The sequence below is a fragment of the Rhincodon typus genome, chromosome 3 (genome assembly GCF_021869965.1).
Source record: "Rhincodon typus isolate 14 chromosome 3, sRhiTyp1.1, whole genome shotgun sequence".
In the NCBI taxonomy this organism is placed as follows: domain Eukaryota; kingdom Metazoa; phylum Chordata; class Chondrichthyes; order Orectolobiformes; family Rhincodontidae; genus Rhincodon; species Rhincodon typus.
The window spans coordinates 26,062,304-26,078,695 of record NC_063334.1 but is presented as its reverse complement, the minus strand read 5'-3'; the positions used below and the strand labels follow the sequence as shown (position 1 = coordinate 26,078,695).

Below are 16,392 nucleotides of genomic sequence, written 5' to 3'. Positions count from 1 at the left end.
AAGATTTGTGATAAGCTAGAGGATTGTGAGTATTTTAAAAACCAACAAAAGATAATCCAAAACAAAGTGAAAAAATCTTAGAGGGTCAACAAGCAAGTAATCTAAAAATGACAGTAAAAGTTCTTTGAGGAGGCAACAGCAGAATAGATGAAGGGAAAACCAGTAAATATAATGTATTTGGATTTCTAAATGATGTTCGATAATTTTATTTTATTTTTATTTTGATTTTACTGGCACATGTATTTTACAGTAAGGATGCAATAAAATTCAGTGAAAAGCTTTCATTTGTCACCATGATACAGGACCATTTTGAATAATTTAAGAATAAGGTAAGAAAAGAAAGATATAGCTTGAACAGAGTCCATCAGTCATTGCTAACACACTGTACATATGCCACTTACTAAGAGCCCATGGTTTTGGGAGTTCTATATTAACATGGTTAGAGAACTGGCTGACTAATAAAAGACAGAGTTGAGATAATAAGTCAGGTCAAGCAGCATCATAGCAGCAGGAAGGCTGACGTTTCGGGCCTAGACCCTTCATCAGAAATGGGGGAGGGGAAGGGGGTTCTGAAATAAATAGAGAGAGAGGGGGAGGCGGATAGAAGATGGATAGAGGAGAGAATAGGTGGAGAGGAAACAGACAGGTCGAAGAGGCGGGGATGGAGCCAGTAAAGGTGAGTGTAGGTGGGGAGTTAGGGAGGGGATAGGTCAGTCCAGGGAGGACTGACAGGTCAAGGGGGTGGGATAAGGTTAGTAGGTAGGAGATGGGGGTGTGGCTTGAGGTGGGAGGAGGGGATAGGTGGGAGGAAGAACAGGTTAGGGAGGCGGGGATGAGCTGGACTGGTTTTGGGATGCGGTAGGGGGAGGGGAGATTTTGAAGCTTGTGAAATCCACATTGATACGCACCCCCATCTCCTACCTACTAACCTTATCCCACCCCTTTGACCTGTCCGTCCTCCCTGGACTGACCTATCCCTTCCCTAACTCGCCACCTACACTCACCTTTACTGCCTCTTCGAACTGTTTCCTCTCCACCTATCCTCTCCTCTTCCATCTTCTATCCGCCTCCCCCTCTCTCCCTACATATTTCAGAACCCCCTTCCCCTCCCCCATTTCTGATGAAGGGTCTAGGCCCGAAACGTCAGCCTTTCTGCTCCTATGATGCTGTTTGCCCTGCTGTGTTCATCCAGCTCTGCACCTTGTTGTCTCGGATTCTCCAGCATCTGCAGTTCCTACTATCTCTGAGATACTAGGTCATTTTTGTTTTTACTTTTGTTACTATGTCAGTTCTCATTCCTTTGTTTTTCTCCTTTCTAAGTTTAGCACAGTTGTTTCCGATCCAGGTTTCTCACTGTCAAACTGAATGCTAAATTCTATCATATTATGGTCACAGTTTTCTATAGCATCCTTTATTCTGAGATCATGGAATCCCTGTAGTGTGGAAAGAGGCCATTTAGCCTATCAAGTCTGTGCAGACCTCCAAAAAGCATCCTACCCAGACCTAAATTCCTATCCTATTCCTGTATCCCCATTTTTGCCATGGCTAACCTACCTGCACATCCCTGGACACTATGGACAATTTAGCATGGCCAATCCACCTGATTAGTTCACCTTTGGACTGTGGGAGGAAACTGGAGCACCCAACGGAAACCCACACAGGCATAGGGAGAATTTGCAAACTCCAGACAGAAAGTCACCCAAGGCTGGAAACTGAATGTAGGTCCCTAGTGCTGTGAGGTACCAGTGCTGACCAGCGTGCCATCATACCAGCCCATTTGTTTTAAACTTGTTTATTTGTTACAAAGTTGGGTGGAGTATTCATGAATTGGAAGGCAGGAAGTTAGAATTTGTTGGTAAAAATAATCATGGGGAAAAGAGTGCCATGGTCCCTTTAAGAGCTTTGACTGTGCTTGGAGGTTTATAAATGCAGATGCACAGGGAGTGCCCGAATGGAAACATTTTGTATAGAACAGCCAAGCACCATTTCTCCCAAGATAACAAGTTTGAATTTGGCCAATTAATTTAAACCAAGCAGCTAGATACAGAAAGCCAATTGAATTTAAATCTGATGGTGTTGACAACCTGAAGCCAATCATATTATAAGAATTTGATTATGTCATTACAATTTATAAGACGAGGGCATTTGGAAAATTGGGGAGAGCCAACTGCCACGTGCCAGAGTTAGCACCATTCAGCTCTCAGAGAAAGCCCATCTAATTAATCAAAGATCCCATGGTATTTTAGCTCAAAGTCCTCGTTGAAGAAATTATAGAGATAAAATATCCCTGATAGCAGAATTAGTAAAAAAAAAAGGCATTTGTGAAGAGACTGGAGAAGACAGAATATTCCAGAATATTCCAGAATATAGTCTGTGCTAAATTGGAGAGATTAAGTTATAATTCATTGTTTTCTTATTAATTGGGTTTATTAAATGGGACTTGTGTTTATTTGAACAGCATTCCAATAGAATTTAGACCAGTTAGGAAATAGTTAGTAGTCTGAGGGGGGATTGTCGTTTGTTAGTAATTCTGTTAATTTGTTCATTGTTGGGTGAAATAAATAAATTGTTTCTTGTTACTTGTAAAGTGGGGGTCAGGGATTTTCTTTCTTTTAACCACTCTTTTAACAGATTATAAGGAGAAACACAAGCTTCTCTGGGTGTTCTGGGGTTATTATTATAAGGGAGCCCCTACTCCCATCATAACAGATTGGATCTTGTGTTTTAATTTAATTGTCAGAGGGATTCAGCTATTCAGCCTCCATAACAATTAAACCTGCCTCATTACACTTTCATGGATCCTAAATTGCATAATCCCTGGTTGGAACTACAACATAGTGTTCCAATTGTACACTATAAAATTCTTCCTAATGGCTACCTCTGCCAGTTTTATTTTTCCCAGCTTAAGTGAAGATTAACTTCATCCATGATTAATATACTGCCTTTTTTATATGCCATAGACACACAGAAATGTAGACAAGATAGGAGCTAGGAGCAAAATACTTTTCACTGTATCTTCCTAGATATATTGGACAATAAAATCATTCATTCATTCATTCAGATGAAATAGGCCATTCGACTCCTCAAGGCTGCTCCACTATTCGATATGATCATGAATAACCATTGATCTCAAACCATAATCTTGCCCTCCCCCCCTACTCTTTGATCCCTTTAGCCTCAAGAGCTATCAGTACCTTCTTCTTGAAAGCACACAATATTTTGGCCTCAACCACTTTCTGTGGTAATGAATTCCACAGGCTTAACACTCTGCATGAAGATATTTCTCCGCATCTCAGTCCTAGAAGGTTACTCTTATCCTTAAACTATGACTCCTGTTCTGGACTGGCACCCCATCAGAACATTCTTGTTCCACCTAATCTGTTTAGTCCTCTCAGAATTTTATAGATTTTTATGAGATCTCCCCCATTCTTCTGAACTCCAGTCAAATCCATAACTGACTCAATCACTCCTCATACGTCAGTCCTACCATCCCAAAAATCAATTTTGTTGCACTCCCTGTAAAGCAAGAACATCCTTCTTTGGATAAGGAGACCAAAACTGCACATAATATTCCAGGTATGACCTCACCAATACCCTGTATAATTGCAGCAAGATATCCTTGTTCCTGTACCCAAATCTCACTATGAAAACCAACACGTAGTTTGTCTTCTTTCAGTGATTGAAGTACAAGGACAACCAGGTCTCACTGAACGTTCCCCTCTCTCAGTTTACAGCCATTTAAATAATAATCTGCCTTCCTATGTTTGCTACCAAAGTAGATAACCTTACACTTACACACATTATACTGCATCTGCCCACTCACTTAACTTGTCCAAATCACATTGCAAAAATAGCAGTTGTCCAAGTCATCATTACTGAGGCCAGTTTTTGGATTTCACATTTATTAACTGGAATTCAAATTCCATGAGCTGACATGGTGGGATTTGAACCTGTATCCCCAAAGCATTAGTCAGGAACCTCTGCATTACCAGTGCAGTGACATTCCCACTATGCCACTACCTTATTCTCCAATTAGCTTCTGACTTATTCTCTATCCTACAGTTTAGCTATACTGTTAGGCACCTATAGACTACTCTCATCAGTGTCTTCTTCCCCTGATTATTTCTCACGCCCACCCATTTGAATTCCACATCTTTCAATTCAAGATCATTGTAAAGCACTTTGGTACGTCCTGAGATCATTGCAGGTGTTATAGAAATTAAGCTTTTCTTTAACTGATAAATGCTGCCTGAAAACAACTTAAGGTTTAGTTATTCATCAGGGTTTAGAGTGAGTCATTCTTTGCTCCTCACCTGTCCAATGCTGTACTGGTGGGCATGCTCCTTGCGAATCCTCGAATTCCTGTCTTCTGGAAGTAAGGAATGCAGCTGATATTTGCTGCAATCACAGCAACGGAGTCTGAAGGATTGACGAAGAACCCATTCCTGCCAAGAATCATGTTACGGTCCTGTTAAGAAGAGAGTGATCTCTTTTAATTTCTGTGATTTATCTTGGTCTTTAGTTCAGTCATTTGGCTTCTCAATCCTGTACCAATCTCTTCCAGGGAAATGATTTCGTTGAAACCCACCCGGCTCACCAATGTTCATTATCTTGCTTGCATTTTGGGAAAAGGAGATGGGTAACTAACTTAAAGAGGAAGACATGAGATGAAAGGTTTGACTTTCACATCTATTTTGAGAGATAAATACTGTACTACAGATTTTTTGAGAATCAATTCTTTTAAACAATATGATTGCTAGTATTTTGAAGTTCCAATTAAGAAAGGTAACTGCAAGCTAAGAAATATGATTGTTTAAGTGATTAAATGACTGTTTTGCTGTTTCTTTGAAAATGTGGAAATACTATATCATACAATGAACTCCCCCTCCTTCTCCCAATTCTCTACATTCTCAGTTATGGCACCACAGAAATTATTTGGGAAAAAAGACATTGGTTTTAAGGGGTGTGTTAAGTGCATTCTCTCAAGTTTAGAAGAAAAATGATTGAGTTGAATGGCAGGCAAAAGCCCATGATTTAGACTTTGAAACTGTTACAACTGTTCCCATAAGCTGTTGGTAACAAGCAGTCTGTGAGCCCATCTTGTAATAAATATACATTTCACACATCATTGCATTAGGACCTCTGTGACTATGAATGCTTAGTAGTCTTCCTCAGATAAGCATTCTCCTCCATTTGAAAAAGGGAAGATAGAAATGGGAGCAGTCAGGGTTAGCAAAGGTTAGCATGCAGCAAAGTAGTCAGAAGCTACAATCAACCAGGACTAACTACTGATATGGGGCGATGTAGCAAATTTATTATTTTGTATTGTTATACAAATAGAGGCTGTATTGTTATGTTCAGCACATCAAACAGTAGTAGCTACTTTGTAGATTCAGTAGCCATCTGTGAAATTAAGCTGCTTAATTATACTGATGCGTAAATTTTAATGATGTAATTGTCTTGGTCAGTTTTCAGAAGATTGAAACAACACGCATTTAAGACATATGCACAAGACAGACAAATCATTGAGGCTCTTACAGCTATGTCCCTGTTTTATGCTGTGGGTCAGTTAGACATTGGGCAGTGCAGGCAGAATCCTCAAGCATAATAATATTTAGAGTACTGATGGGAGCTTTCCTATGAGTCAGAAAATATCTCAGGCAAAAGCATTAACTCAGAAAAGCTTTAATTAATGAAACGCTCTTTCTGCAAGAACAAGAATAAATTGAGATAACATTATACCCCATCTCCATCAAAAGCTGCACCAAACCCATATTCTCCTCCTTTCATGGCTTCGAGTAGAGAAGTGGCATATGTGAGATTTGGGTCTGGATGCTGTCCACCAAAATCCTCCAGTGGGACACAATTAACTGCAGAGTTTGCAGGAGCTCCGAGCTCATCACAGAGTATCCGCCTCACATAGGGGCCCATAACTGGCAGAATAAAAAAAACCATAAACGATCATTGTCCAGCAAATACTCTGATTAATATAAGAAGTAGGAATTAGAGAACTCCCCGTAGTCTGTCAAGGTTGCTTGGCAGTTCAATAAGATCATCGCTTATTTTTTACATCAGTTCTACCTTCCCCTCTGAGATCCATACTCATTGACTCTTAGAGCCCAAAACCTACTGCTGTCAACCCTGAATATACTCATCCACTACTCTCCGAGGTAGGGAATTCCAAAGATTCATAACCCTTTGCATGACAAAAGTTCTCCTCATCTCAGTACTAAATGGCCAATCCCTTATCCTATGATGATACCATAATGATCCCCTATTTCTGGTCTCCATTCACGGGAAGCAGTCTCCTAACATTCACCAAGTCATCTCAGAATTTTATGTGTTTCATAGATACGTTTGTGTTCTGATTAAGAACCTAAATTCTCGAGCTAATGACAATCTTTACAAAAATGTTAGCACCCAAAAGCTTTATTTAAGGAGTATTGAATCGTCATTTGCATACCAATAATTCAGGTTTTTGCCGACAAAATCTTCCTAATTATTCTTCCTAATCCTGTAGAAAGTCTTTTACTGGCCTTGATTATCCTTGTCACAGTTCAGAACAGAATTATAATCAAGCAAATAAAGAGAAAGGCCCAAATTCTAATGACAGAGAGCCCCTCCAACATGGTGAAAATGCCAGAAGGTATCAGGACTCGCAAGCCCCTCCCCAAAGCTGGTATTTCCAAATTAATGGGTGTGAAATTAAGGGCAGTCTGTTTATTGCACATCCAGAGTTCCCAGAAACAGCTGGACATTTAAATGGATAGCCAGTGTATTGTCTTTGAGACTTAAGGTACCCCTTTAGATCAGATCCCAGGATACTTTTAGTGGAAGTAAGAAACCATTTGAGATTGTGAAATGTAGATTTGCCTGTGCATAAGAACAGCATAAACTCATTGTTTTACACTTGCATGGGATTGGCTAGGCCAATTTATTTCCTATTCCAAATTGCCCTGAAGGGACACCCACAATGCTGTTTGTGGGGAAGTTCTAGAACTTTGAGCCAGCGGTAGTGAGGGAATGGTAATATAGTTCCAAGTCAGGATGATATGTGACTTAGAGGAGAACTTGAATTTGTTGATGCTTCCATGCACCTGCTGACTTTGTCCTTCATAGTAATAGAGGTTGGGAGCTTGGAATGTTCTATCATAAGAGGCTTAGTGAGATACTACAGTGCATCTTATAGATAGAGCACACTGTTGCCACTCTGTATTGATGAGGAATGGAGTGAAAATTTAAGGTTTATGATGGGTCCCAATCAAACAAACTGCTTTGTCCTGGATGATGTCCATATTCTTGAGCGTTGATGAAGTTGTACCATCTGAATTGTGCCTTTGTAGGTGCTGAGACAGGAGGTGAGCTACTCACTGCAGAATTTCAAGCCTCTGACCTGGTCTTGTGGCTAAAATATTTATGTTGCAGGTCAAGTTCAGTTTGTTGTTAACGTTAACCTTCAGGATGGTGTTCATGGAAGACTCAGTGATTATAATATCATTGAACATCAGGAGGAGATGGTTAGATTCTCTCTTGTTGGAAATGGTAATTACCTGCCCCTGGTGCGACATAAATGTGACTTGCCATTTATCAGCTCGAGCCTGAATGTTGTCAGGTCTTGCTGCGTATGGGTTACACTGCTTCCATATCTGAGGAGAAATGAATGGTGCTGAACAATGTGCAGTCATCAACCAACATCCCCATTTCTGACCCAGGGGTGGAAGCAAGGTCATTGATGAAGCAACTGAAGATGGTTGGGCCTAGGACAATAAGGAGGATGAGAAGAATCTCTGTGTCACATGAACATTTTACCCATCTTACTATGACATCTGAATGCCCCTCATCAGCACCGCTGATGATGATGGGCTGAATGAATTCATTCCATTGTGTCGGTAACAAGAGCCATTTAAAGAAAACCTCTTCGTAAAAATAACATCTTTCAGGATGATGATCATTTGATATCATCAGATGCTGAACTACTACTTTAAAAAATCATTGAATTATACAGCATAGAAGGAGGCTATTCAGCCAATTAAGTCTGTGCTGGCTCTTTTGAAGAGCAATCCAGTTCAAACCAACGCCCCCCACCCCACCCTGCTCGTGTCTCACAGCCCTGTAGTTAATTCTCCTTCAAGTATTCATCCATTTCCACTTTGAAAGCTACAGTTAAATCTGTTTACAGCACTGTGGATAATGCATTTGAGATTCAAACCATTAGTATAAGTATGTTTTGCCTCATATAACCTCTTTTTTCTTGTGACCACCTAAAATCTGTGTCCTCTAACTATCGATCCTTCAGCTAGAGGAACAGTTCACTCTATCTAAACATTTCAGGATTTTGACCACCGCTATCAAATCTTCTCTTCACATTCTTTGGCCTAGGAAGAACAAAGCCACTTTCTGCACTCTACCATACCACTAATACCTTTCTAGTAAATCCACTCAGCACATTCTGAGTCTTTAACATCACAACACCTGAAGTGGGTTCCCCAGAAGTGGATACAGGGCTCCAGATGAGACTGAAACATGTCAAGGTAGAGATGCCAGCCTCAATTGGCATGATGGGAGCCAAGTGGGTGACATCAGGTTGACGGCCTGTTAAACACAAAACTTGACATTCACTTCCATTGTAATCAGGGGAAACACCGGAGATCAATTCCACTCTGTCATCTTCAGAAATCTTTGAATAATATTATTTCTTAATTATAGATTACTTATATTAGCTTTCACCTATACAACTGAAAGGAGCAACAACAAAAAAAAGCAAAATATGGAACAATTGTCAATCCATTAGAAATATACTTGCCTCCATGCATAGCATCAATCCTTATTTTCAGTTGGTTCGGTCCAGTTAGTAATCCCTTGATGGCAGTGAAGTCAAAGATGGTTCTCAGCATGTTGAGGTACACCTCTACTGTGTCCACAATTTCAACTAAAGTGGTGGGAAGCAAAGAAGAACTGATTAACATTAGCAGCATGGAAGTAGCCTCCTCTTGCAACTCATTAGTTGGGTACTTGACCTTTGTAAACTGTGACAATAATGTGGGAAGACTATCCCTTCTTCTACAACGCATAAAAATGGCACCATCGAGAATCTATGCTCCACTCAGAAAATTCTTCAAAGTCTTCATGTTGAACATTCATGGAAATAACTATGCAGCGTCTCAGTAAGACCACGACTAAAGAATTGCTGTTTTCTTCCAAGTGCAGCAGTGGTTCACAAGGCTGATACTGGGGATGGCACCACTGTCTTATGAGGAAAGATTAGTTTGACTGGGGCTGTATTCTCTACAGTTTGGAAGGATAGAGGGGACCTGATTGAAATTTATAAAATCCCAACTAGGCTGAATAGTCTAGGTGCTTTCCTTGGTTGGGCAGTCTAGAACCAGGACATCAAAGAGTCAGGATATGGGGTAGGCCTTTTAAGATGGAGGAAAAATGTCTTCATTCAAAAGACTAGTGGAAATCTGTGGAATTCTCTTCCACAAAAGGCTGTGGAGTCTAAGTCACTGAAAATATTCACAAATTTTTATTTTATTTTTTGAAAGCTTCAAGGGGAATGGGAATACAAGTGGGAATGTAAAGAATCAGCCTTTATCATATTGAATGGTGAAGCAAGCAGGAGGGTCAAATTGGCCTACTCTTGTTCCCAGTTTCTATGTTTCTCGAATGACCTCCCTCACTCTTGACCAGCAGATGAGATCTCAGGGTAAATGCAAGGTATGAAAGAATAGAACTTGTAGCACTGTGTTGTTCTTACCTCTGGACAGAAGGAAGTGGAACAAGGGGAAAAGCTTTGAAAGATTGGGTTACGAGGATAAATGATTTTTGCCAGAGTTTGCAGCAGTGGATTTCAGTAATAGTTTGTAATAGTTTGTAATAGTTACAAAATTATGTTATTATCACACTGTGAGGTCCTCCTTACTGTGTTGAAACCATTCACTCCTCATCCTCTCAATTTAGCACACTTAGTGTCAGTGAGCAGTGTATTGAAGTAATAATAAAACAACAATACGTGAAAGGTTATAAAAGATCAACATTTACTGGAACTTTCGCTTTTTCAAAAGAGTGAATAACATTTTCTGGGCAGATAATCTCATTGAAATGTTTTAAAAAATATTACCAGGGTTCACTTTTTTGGTAGAAGTAGATAATTGCATTTTGGGATTTGAAATCATTCTTTAAATTTCTCTCTCAGCTCCACTCTCCTGACCTCTGTCAGCATAACAGAGAAGGTCAATGATCTCTGTTACTCTTTCTCTAAACTAGCCACCCTGGGATGTACTAAAATGATTGGTTATGACTCTTTCTTGAGTTTAATTCTCCTCTAATTCTGGCCTCTTGAACAATTTAAACATAACAGCACTGGCAGCTGTACCTTCAGGTGCCAGGGTCCTAAGCTTTGGAATTCCCTCCCTAAACTTCTCCAGATCTCTAGTTACCCTCCTTCATTAAGACACTAATTAAAGGTAACCTCTCTGATGAACCTTTTGTGTATCCATCCCGATATATGATGCAGACCAGGGTTAAAATTTCCTTTATAAAACACACACACACAAAACACACACGGCACAGCTACTCATGTTTCACTTCAACACTTTACAGGTTTTCAAATTCAAAGTTGAGTGCAACAATTCCTCATCATAAAATCTGACTCCACTTTCTAGACAGCAGTTACTGGTAATGACATTGCTGTAGTCATTTTCAACTCCTTTCAACCCATCTTTCGTTTCAACACATGTCCCATTGTCATCTCCTTTTGCACCACACACCCCTTTTTTATCACTTACCTTCCACCCTGTAACAGACCCTTCCCCTTTTCCCTGCTTCTGTACTTGCTTAAAACCTATTACACCTCTAACTTTGCCAGTTCTAATGAAAGATCATCAACCTGAAATGCTAACTCTCTTTCTCTCTCCACAGATGGTGCCAACTGGATGAATGTTTCCAGCATTTTCTGTTTTTATTAATGGATGTTATGGTTACGTAGTGGAACACTTTTCTATTTCGGATGTTCAGTATCAGAAGAAAGCACTTGAAAGTCAGGCATAATAAAGCCAAACGCGGCTTTGCCTTAATCCTGCCTTCATCAAGTATTTCACACTCCTGTGTCACTGTGACTTTTTCCACATCAGTCATCTGAACTAAATTAGCAATTTGTTATTAAATATTGAGTAACTTTATGTTTTGAATGTACTCTCAACTCCAGCCTCAATCAAAACTGAAATTAATTTCATGCAAAACATCACCTACAGGAAGATTACACCACACTAGCATATTACAAATTGATATTGTTGTTCGGTGATGGACAAACGATGAATAAACATTTTGTGCATGAATTCTTGATCTTTCTTGCTTGTTATATCAATTGTATTTGCCAAACTAGTGCAAAAACACTGAAAGACTGAGGTGAGATGGAGGCAATAGGAGGGGACTTGCATAGAATATAAACACTAGAATGGAGTAGTTGGGCCAAGTGGCCTGATTCTGTGCTTTATATTCTATTCTATAGAAGATGGTGCAACGAATGATATGTGATCAAAAGGACAGTTGACAACATTAAAGCTACTTCTTAACCAATTCTAGATACACTACTTTTGCCTGACATGTTAATTTGCGTCAGGCCTTATTCAATAGCTAATGCGTTTCCAGGTCACAGCTCACTCAAAGTTTCTAGTCGGTTACTTGCACAATTATTTATTTCTTTAGTAAAGTTGCTGTTGTCAGTTTTACAAGCAGGACTCCCTTTTCAGCTGCTTCTGTACTTAAACACAATTGAAGTTTACTAACATCCCCATTACAGGACTCTTCTGACGCAGTGGTAATTCCCGTACCTCTAGGCCAGAAGGCCTGGGTTCAAGTCCCACCTACTCCAGATATGTGTTGTACTCGTGAAATGATCTTGTGGGTGTATTATATCACATGGAGTCATAGAATCCCCACAGTGTGGAAATTTGGCCCAACAAGTCCACACTGATGCTCTGAAGAGCACCTGGCAGAAACCCACGCAGACATGGAGAGAATGTGCAAACTCCGTACAGACAGTTGCCCAAGGCTGGAATCAAACATGGGTCCCTGGCGCTTTGAGGCAGCAGTGCTAACCACTGAGCCACCGTGCCGCCTCTGCAGTGGTTCAAGAATGCAGCCCACCACCACTTAATTGAGGACAATTAAGGATATGCAATAATGCTTCAAAAATTTATCTAGCCTTGCCTTAAAAACATTCAGCAAGGTAGCTTCAACCGCTTCACTGGGCAGGGAATTCCACAGATTCACAACCCTTTGGGTGAAGAAGTTCCTCCTGACCTCAGTCCTACATCTGCTTCCCTTTATTTTGAGGTGATGCCCTCTAGTCCTAGTTTCACCTGCTAGTGGAAACAATCTCCCTGCCTCCACCTTATCTACTCCCTTCATAATCTTATATGTTTCTATAAGATCTCCCCTCATTCTTCTGAATTCCAATGAGTATAATCCCAGCCTACTCAGTCTCTCCTCATAATCCAACCCTCTCAACTCTGGAATCAACCAAGTGAATCTCCTCTGCACCCCCTCCAGTGCTGGTATATCTCTTCTCAAGTAAGGAGACCAAAACTGCACACAGTACTCCAGGTGTGGCCTCACCGGGACCCTATACAGCTGCAGCATAGCTTCCCTGTTTTTAAACTCCATCCCTCTAGCAATGGCAGACAAAATTCCATTTGCCTTTTTAATTACCTGCTGCACCTGCAATCCTACTTTTAGCAATTCATGCACAACGACACCCAAGTCCCTCTGCGCAGCAGCATGCTGCAATTTTTTACCATTTAAAACATAGTCCATTTTCCTGTTATTCCTACCAAAATGGATGACCTCACACTTATCAACATTGTACTCCATCTGCCAGACCTTTGCCCACTCACTTAGACTATCTATATCCCTCTGCAGACTTTCAGTGTCTTCTGCACACTTTGCTCTACCACTCACCTTAGTGTCATCTGCAAATTTTGACACACCACACTTAGTCCCCAACTCCAAATCATCTATGTAAATTGTAAACAATTGCAATCCCAACACTGATCCCTGAGGCACACCACTAGCCACTGACCGCCAACCAGAAAAACACCCATTTACCCCTACTCTTTGCTTTCTACTAGTCAACCAATCCTCTATCTATGCCAATACATCACCTGTGATAATGTGCAACTTTATCTTATGTAGCAGCCTTTGGTGTGGCACCTTGTCAAATGCCTTCTGGAAATCCAGATACACTACATCCACAGGTTCCCCATTGTCCACCATGCAAGTAATGTCCTCAAAGAATTCCACCAAATTAGTTAAACATGACCTACCCTTCATGAACCAATGCTGGGTGTTCCCAATGGGAGAACTTGTATCCAGATGGCTTGCTTACTATTTACTTACTAGTTTAAAGTCCTATCGACCACCCTATTTACCCTTTTCGCCAGAACACTGGACCCGGCCCTGGTCAGGTGGAATCCATCCCAGAGGTATAGATCCCTCCTGTCCCAGAACTGATGCCAGTGCCCCATGAAAAGGAAACCCTCTTTCCCACACCACTCTTTTAGCCACATGTTTACTTCCCTGATCCTCGCCTCCCTATGCCAATTTGCACGTGGCTCCGGCAGCAATCCAGAGATTATGTCCCTTGAAGATCTGTTTTTTAATTTTGTTCCTAGTTTTTCATTATCCCGAAACAGGTCTTTTTTCTTAGTCCTGCCTATGTTGTTGGTACCTACATGGACCACAACAACTGGATCCTCCCCCTCCCTCCCTAGTATCCTCTCAAGCTGGTGAGAGATGTCTCGCACCCTGGCACCAGGCAGGCAACACACCATGTGGGATTCTCTATCCTGCTTGCAAAGGATACTGTCTATCCCCCTGATGATGGAATCCCCTACGACTACAATCTGTCTTTTAGCTCCCCCCTCTTGAATGGCTTCCTGGACAGTTCACTCACTTAGAGGAGTTGGAAGGGTGGGAGACACTACACGTGTGGTGTCTCGGGTATTAGTTAACTCCCAAATTTATTGGGTGAAAGATAACCGTTACCCAGCCGACCACTTGCGCCCGCTCTGGGACTCCTCCTCTGCTCAACAACTGAAGGCTGCAGTCACGCGAGGTAAGACTTTTATAATCGAAAGCTTACAATCCCAGGCTGCCCTCGCACTCTCTTCCGGACTCCCACCGCTCAACAGCTGAAGCTAAATTTGGAAGTTAACTAGAAGAGCAGATAGAATATATTTTATGTTGAACAAAATCCCACAGGCTCAAATCTTGAAACATACAGGAGGATCTCTCAGAAATGAATTTCAGTTCAGGTGGCATAGCTGTCAGCAGTTCATATTTTCTCAAATTTTTAAATGTTTTCCAAAGTTGTCGCTGTACAGTGTAATGGTTCTGGAAGAGTTTAATGTTGATGTTGCATTAGCTCCAGCCAATCTGATGATACCACACACATGGTTGAATTTTCCCGTTTGCAGTTAACAGATGGTGGCAAGAGTATGTCGGTCTGCCAAGGCGGAGGCAAATTTTCACGTGCAATCTTCCACATTTCACCTCATTAATTATTGAGCTGAGCTACTGGGTGTGTTTCTCTGGGAATTATTTGCCAAGCACAGTGGAGTTTCTCACCACCAGTAAATTTCTGGCTTCCAAGCCTTTGATACCATATGTAAAACCCAGCTGCACATCACTTCAGATGCTGCAAGCCAAGAACTCTCTCTCAAACTATGCAGCTTGGCCCTGACATGTCTCAATGGAAAGGGAAGCTAGCTGTCCATTTCCAGGACAGAGATCTGGAGGTGCTGGTATATGAAACAGCAGTTCGTTTCCCTGTTGGCCACCAAAGAAGATCATTTCAACCAGGATAGAAATTGCACTGGAAGTCAGTGCTGTGTCCCAAGTTAAAAGGGATACTCTGCATTGCTGTAAGAAGGTCAATGATTTGTGCCCTTTAAAGCTAAGTGCCACAATCAAGTATTTAATATCTCATGGTCAAGGACCAGAACTCAGTTTCACTCTACCACTCCACTGGCATCTCACCGAGGCCAGGGACTAAACTCTCAGAATCGGTCTGAACCGGTCAAAACAACCACTTAACTATTCTAATTGAATCAGAGATAGTAGGAACTGCAGATGCTGGAGAATCCGAGACAACAAGGTGCAGGGCTGGATGAACACAGCAGGCCAAGCAGCGTCATAGGAGCAGAGAGGCTGACGTTTCGGGCCTAGACCCTTCATCAGAAAAGGGGGAGGGGAAGGGGGTTTTGAAATACATAGGGAGAGAGTGGGAGGCGGATAGAAGAGGGATAGAGGAGAGGATAGGTGGAGAGGAAACAAACAGGTCGAAGAGGCGGGGATGGAGCCAGTAAAGGTGAGTGTAGGTAGGGAGTTAGGAAGGGGATAGGTCAGTCCAGGGAGGACGGACAGGTCAAGGGGGCGGGATGAGGTTGGCACACCCCGTCCACGCAATAACAACCAAAAAAGAATCCCCCTCGTCCTCACGTACCACCCCACCAACCTCCGGATCCAACGCATCATCCTCCGACACTTCCGCCATCTGCAATCCGACCTCACCACATCTTTCCCTCCCCACCCTTATCTGCTTTCCGGAGGGACAACTCTCTCCGTGACTCCCTTGTCCGCTCCACACTCCCCTCCAGCTCCACCACACCCGGCACTTTTCCCTGCAACCGCAGGAAGTGCTACACCTGCCCCCATACCTCCTCCCTCACCCCCATCCCAGGCCCCAAGAAGACTTTCCCCATCAAGCAGATGTTCACCTGCACATCTGCCAATGTGGTATACTGCATCCGCTGTACCCGGTGTGGCTTCCTCTACATCGGGGAAACCAAGTGGAGACTCGGGGACCGCTTTGCAGAACACCTACGCTCGGTTCGCAATAAACAACTGCACCTCCCAGTCGCGAACCATTTCAACTCCCCCTCCCATTCCTCAGACGACATGTCCATCCTGGGCCTCCTGCAGTGCCACAACGATGCCACCCGAAGGTTGCAGGAACAGCAACTCATATTCCGCTTGGGAACCCTGCAGCCCAATGGTATCAATGTGGATTTCACAAGTTTCAAAATCTCCCCTCCCCCTACCGCATCCCAAAACCAGTCCAGCTCGTCCCTGCCTCCCTAACCTGCTCTTCCTCCCACCTATCCCCTCCTCCCACCTCAAGCCGCACCTCCATCTCCTACCGACCAACCTCATCCCGCCCCCTTGACCTGTCCGTCCTCCCTGGACTGACCTATCCCCTTCCTAACTCCCTACCTACACTCACCTTTACTGGCTCCATCCCCGCCTCTTCGACCTGTTTGTTTCCTCTCCAGCTATCCTCTCCTCTATCCCTCTTCTATCCGCCTCCCACTCTCTCCCTATTTATTTCAA

The 16,392-nt window shown here is 42.3% G+C and overlaps 1 protein-coding gene across 2 annotated transcripts in view; it reads right to left on the bottom strand.

Annotated features, from left to right (window-relative positions):
- pgm5 (phosphoglucomutase 5) overlaps positions 1-16,392 on the bottom strand; it is a 163,152-nt gene that overhangs the window by 91,479 nt on the left and 55,281 nt on the right. The window contains exons 1-4 of one of the 2 annotated variants that reach the window (XM_048594907.1): positions 10,788-10,921; positions 8,804-8,929; positions 5,743-5,933; positions 4,314-4,468 (exon numbers count right to left, since the gene is read on the bottom strand). In XM_048594907.1, coding sequence (XP_048450864.1) covers positions 4,314-4,468; positions 5,743-5,933; positions 8,804-8,894 — 437 coding nt within the window. In that variant the 5' untranslated portion in view covers positions 8,895-8,929; positions 10,788-10,921. Of the gene's footprint in view, positions 1-4,313; positions 4,469-5,742; positions 5,934-8,803; positions 8,930-10,787; positions 10,922-16,392 lie in introns of those variants that run through there. The other variant, XM_020526497.2, reaches the window with a different exon arrangement.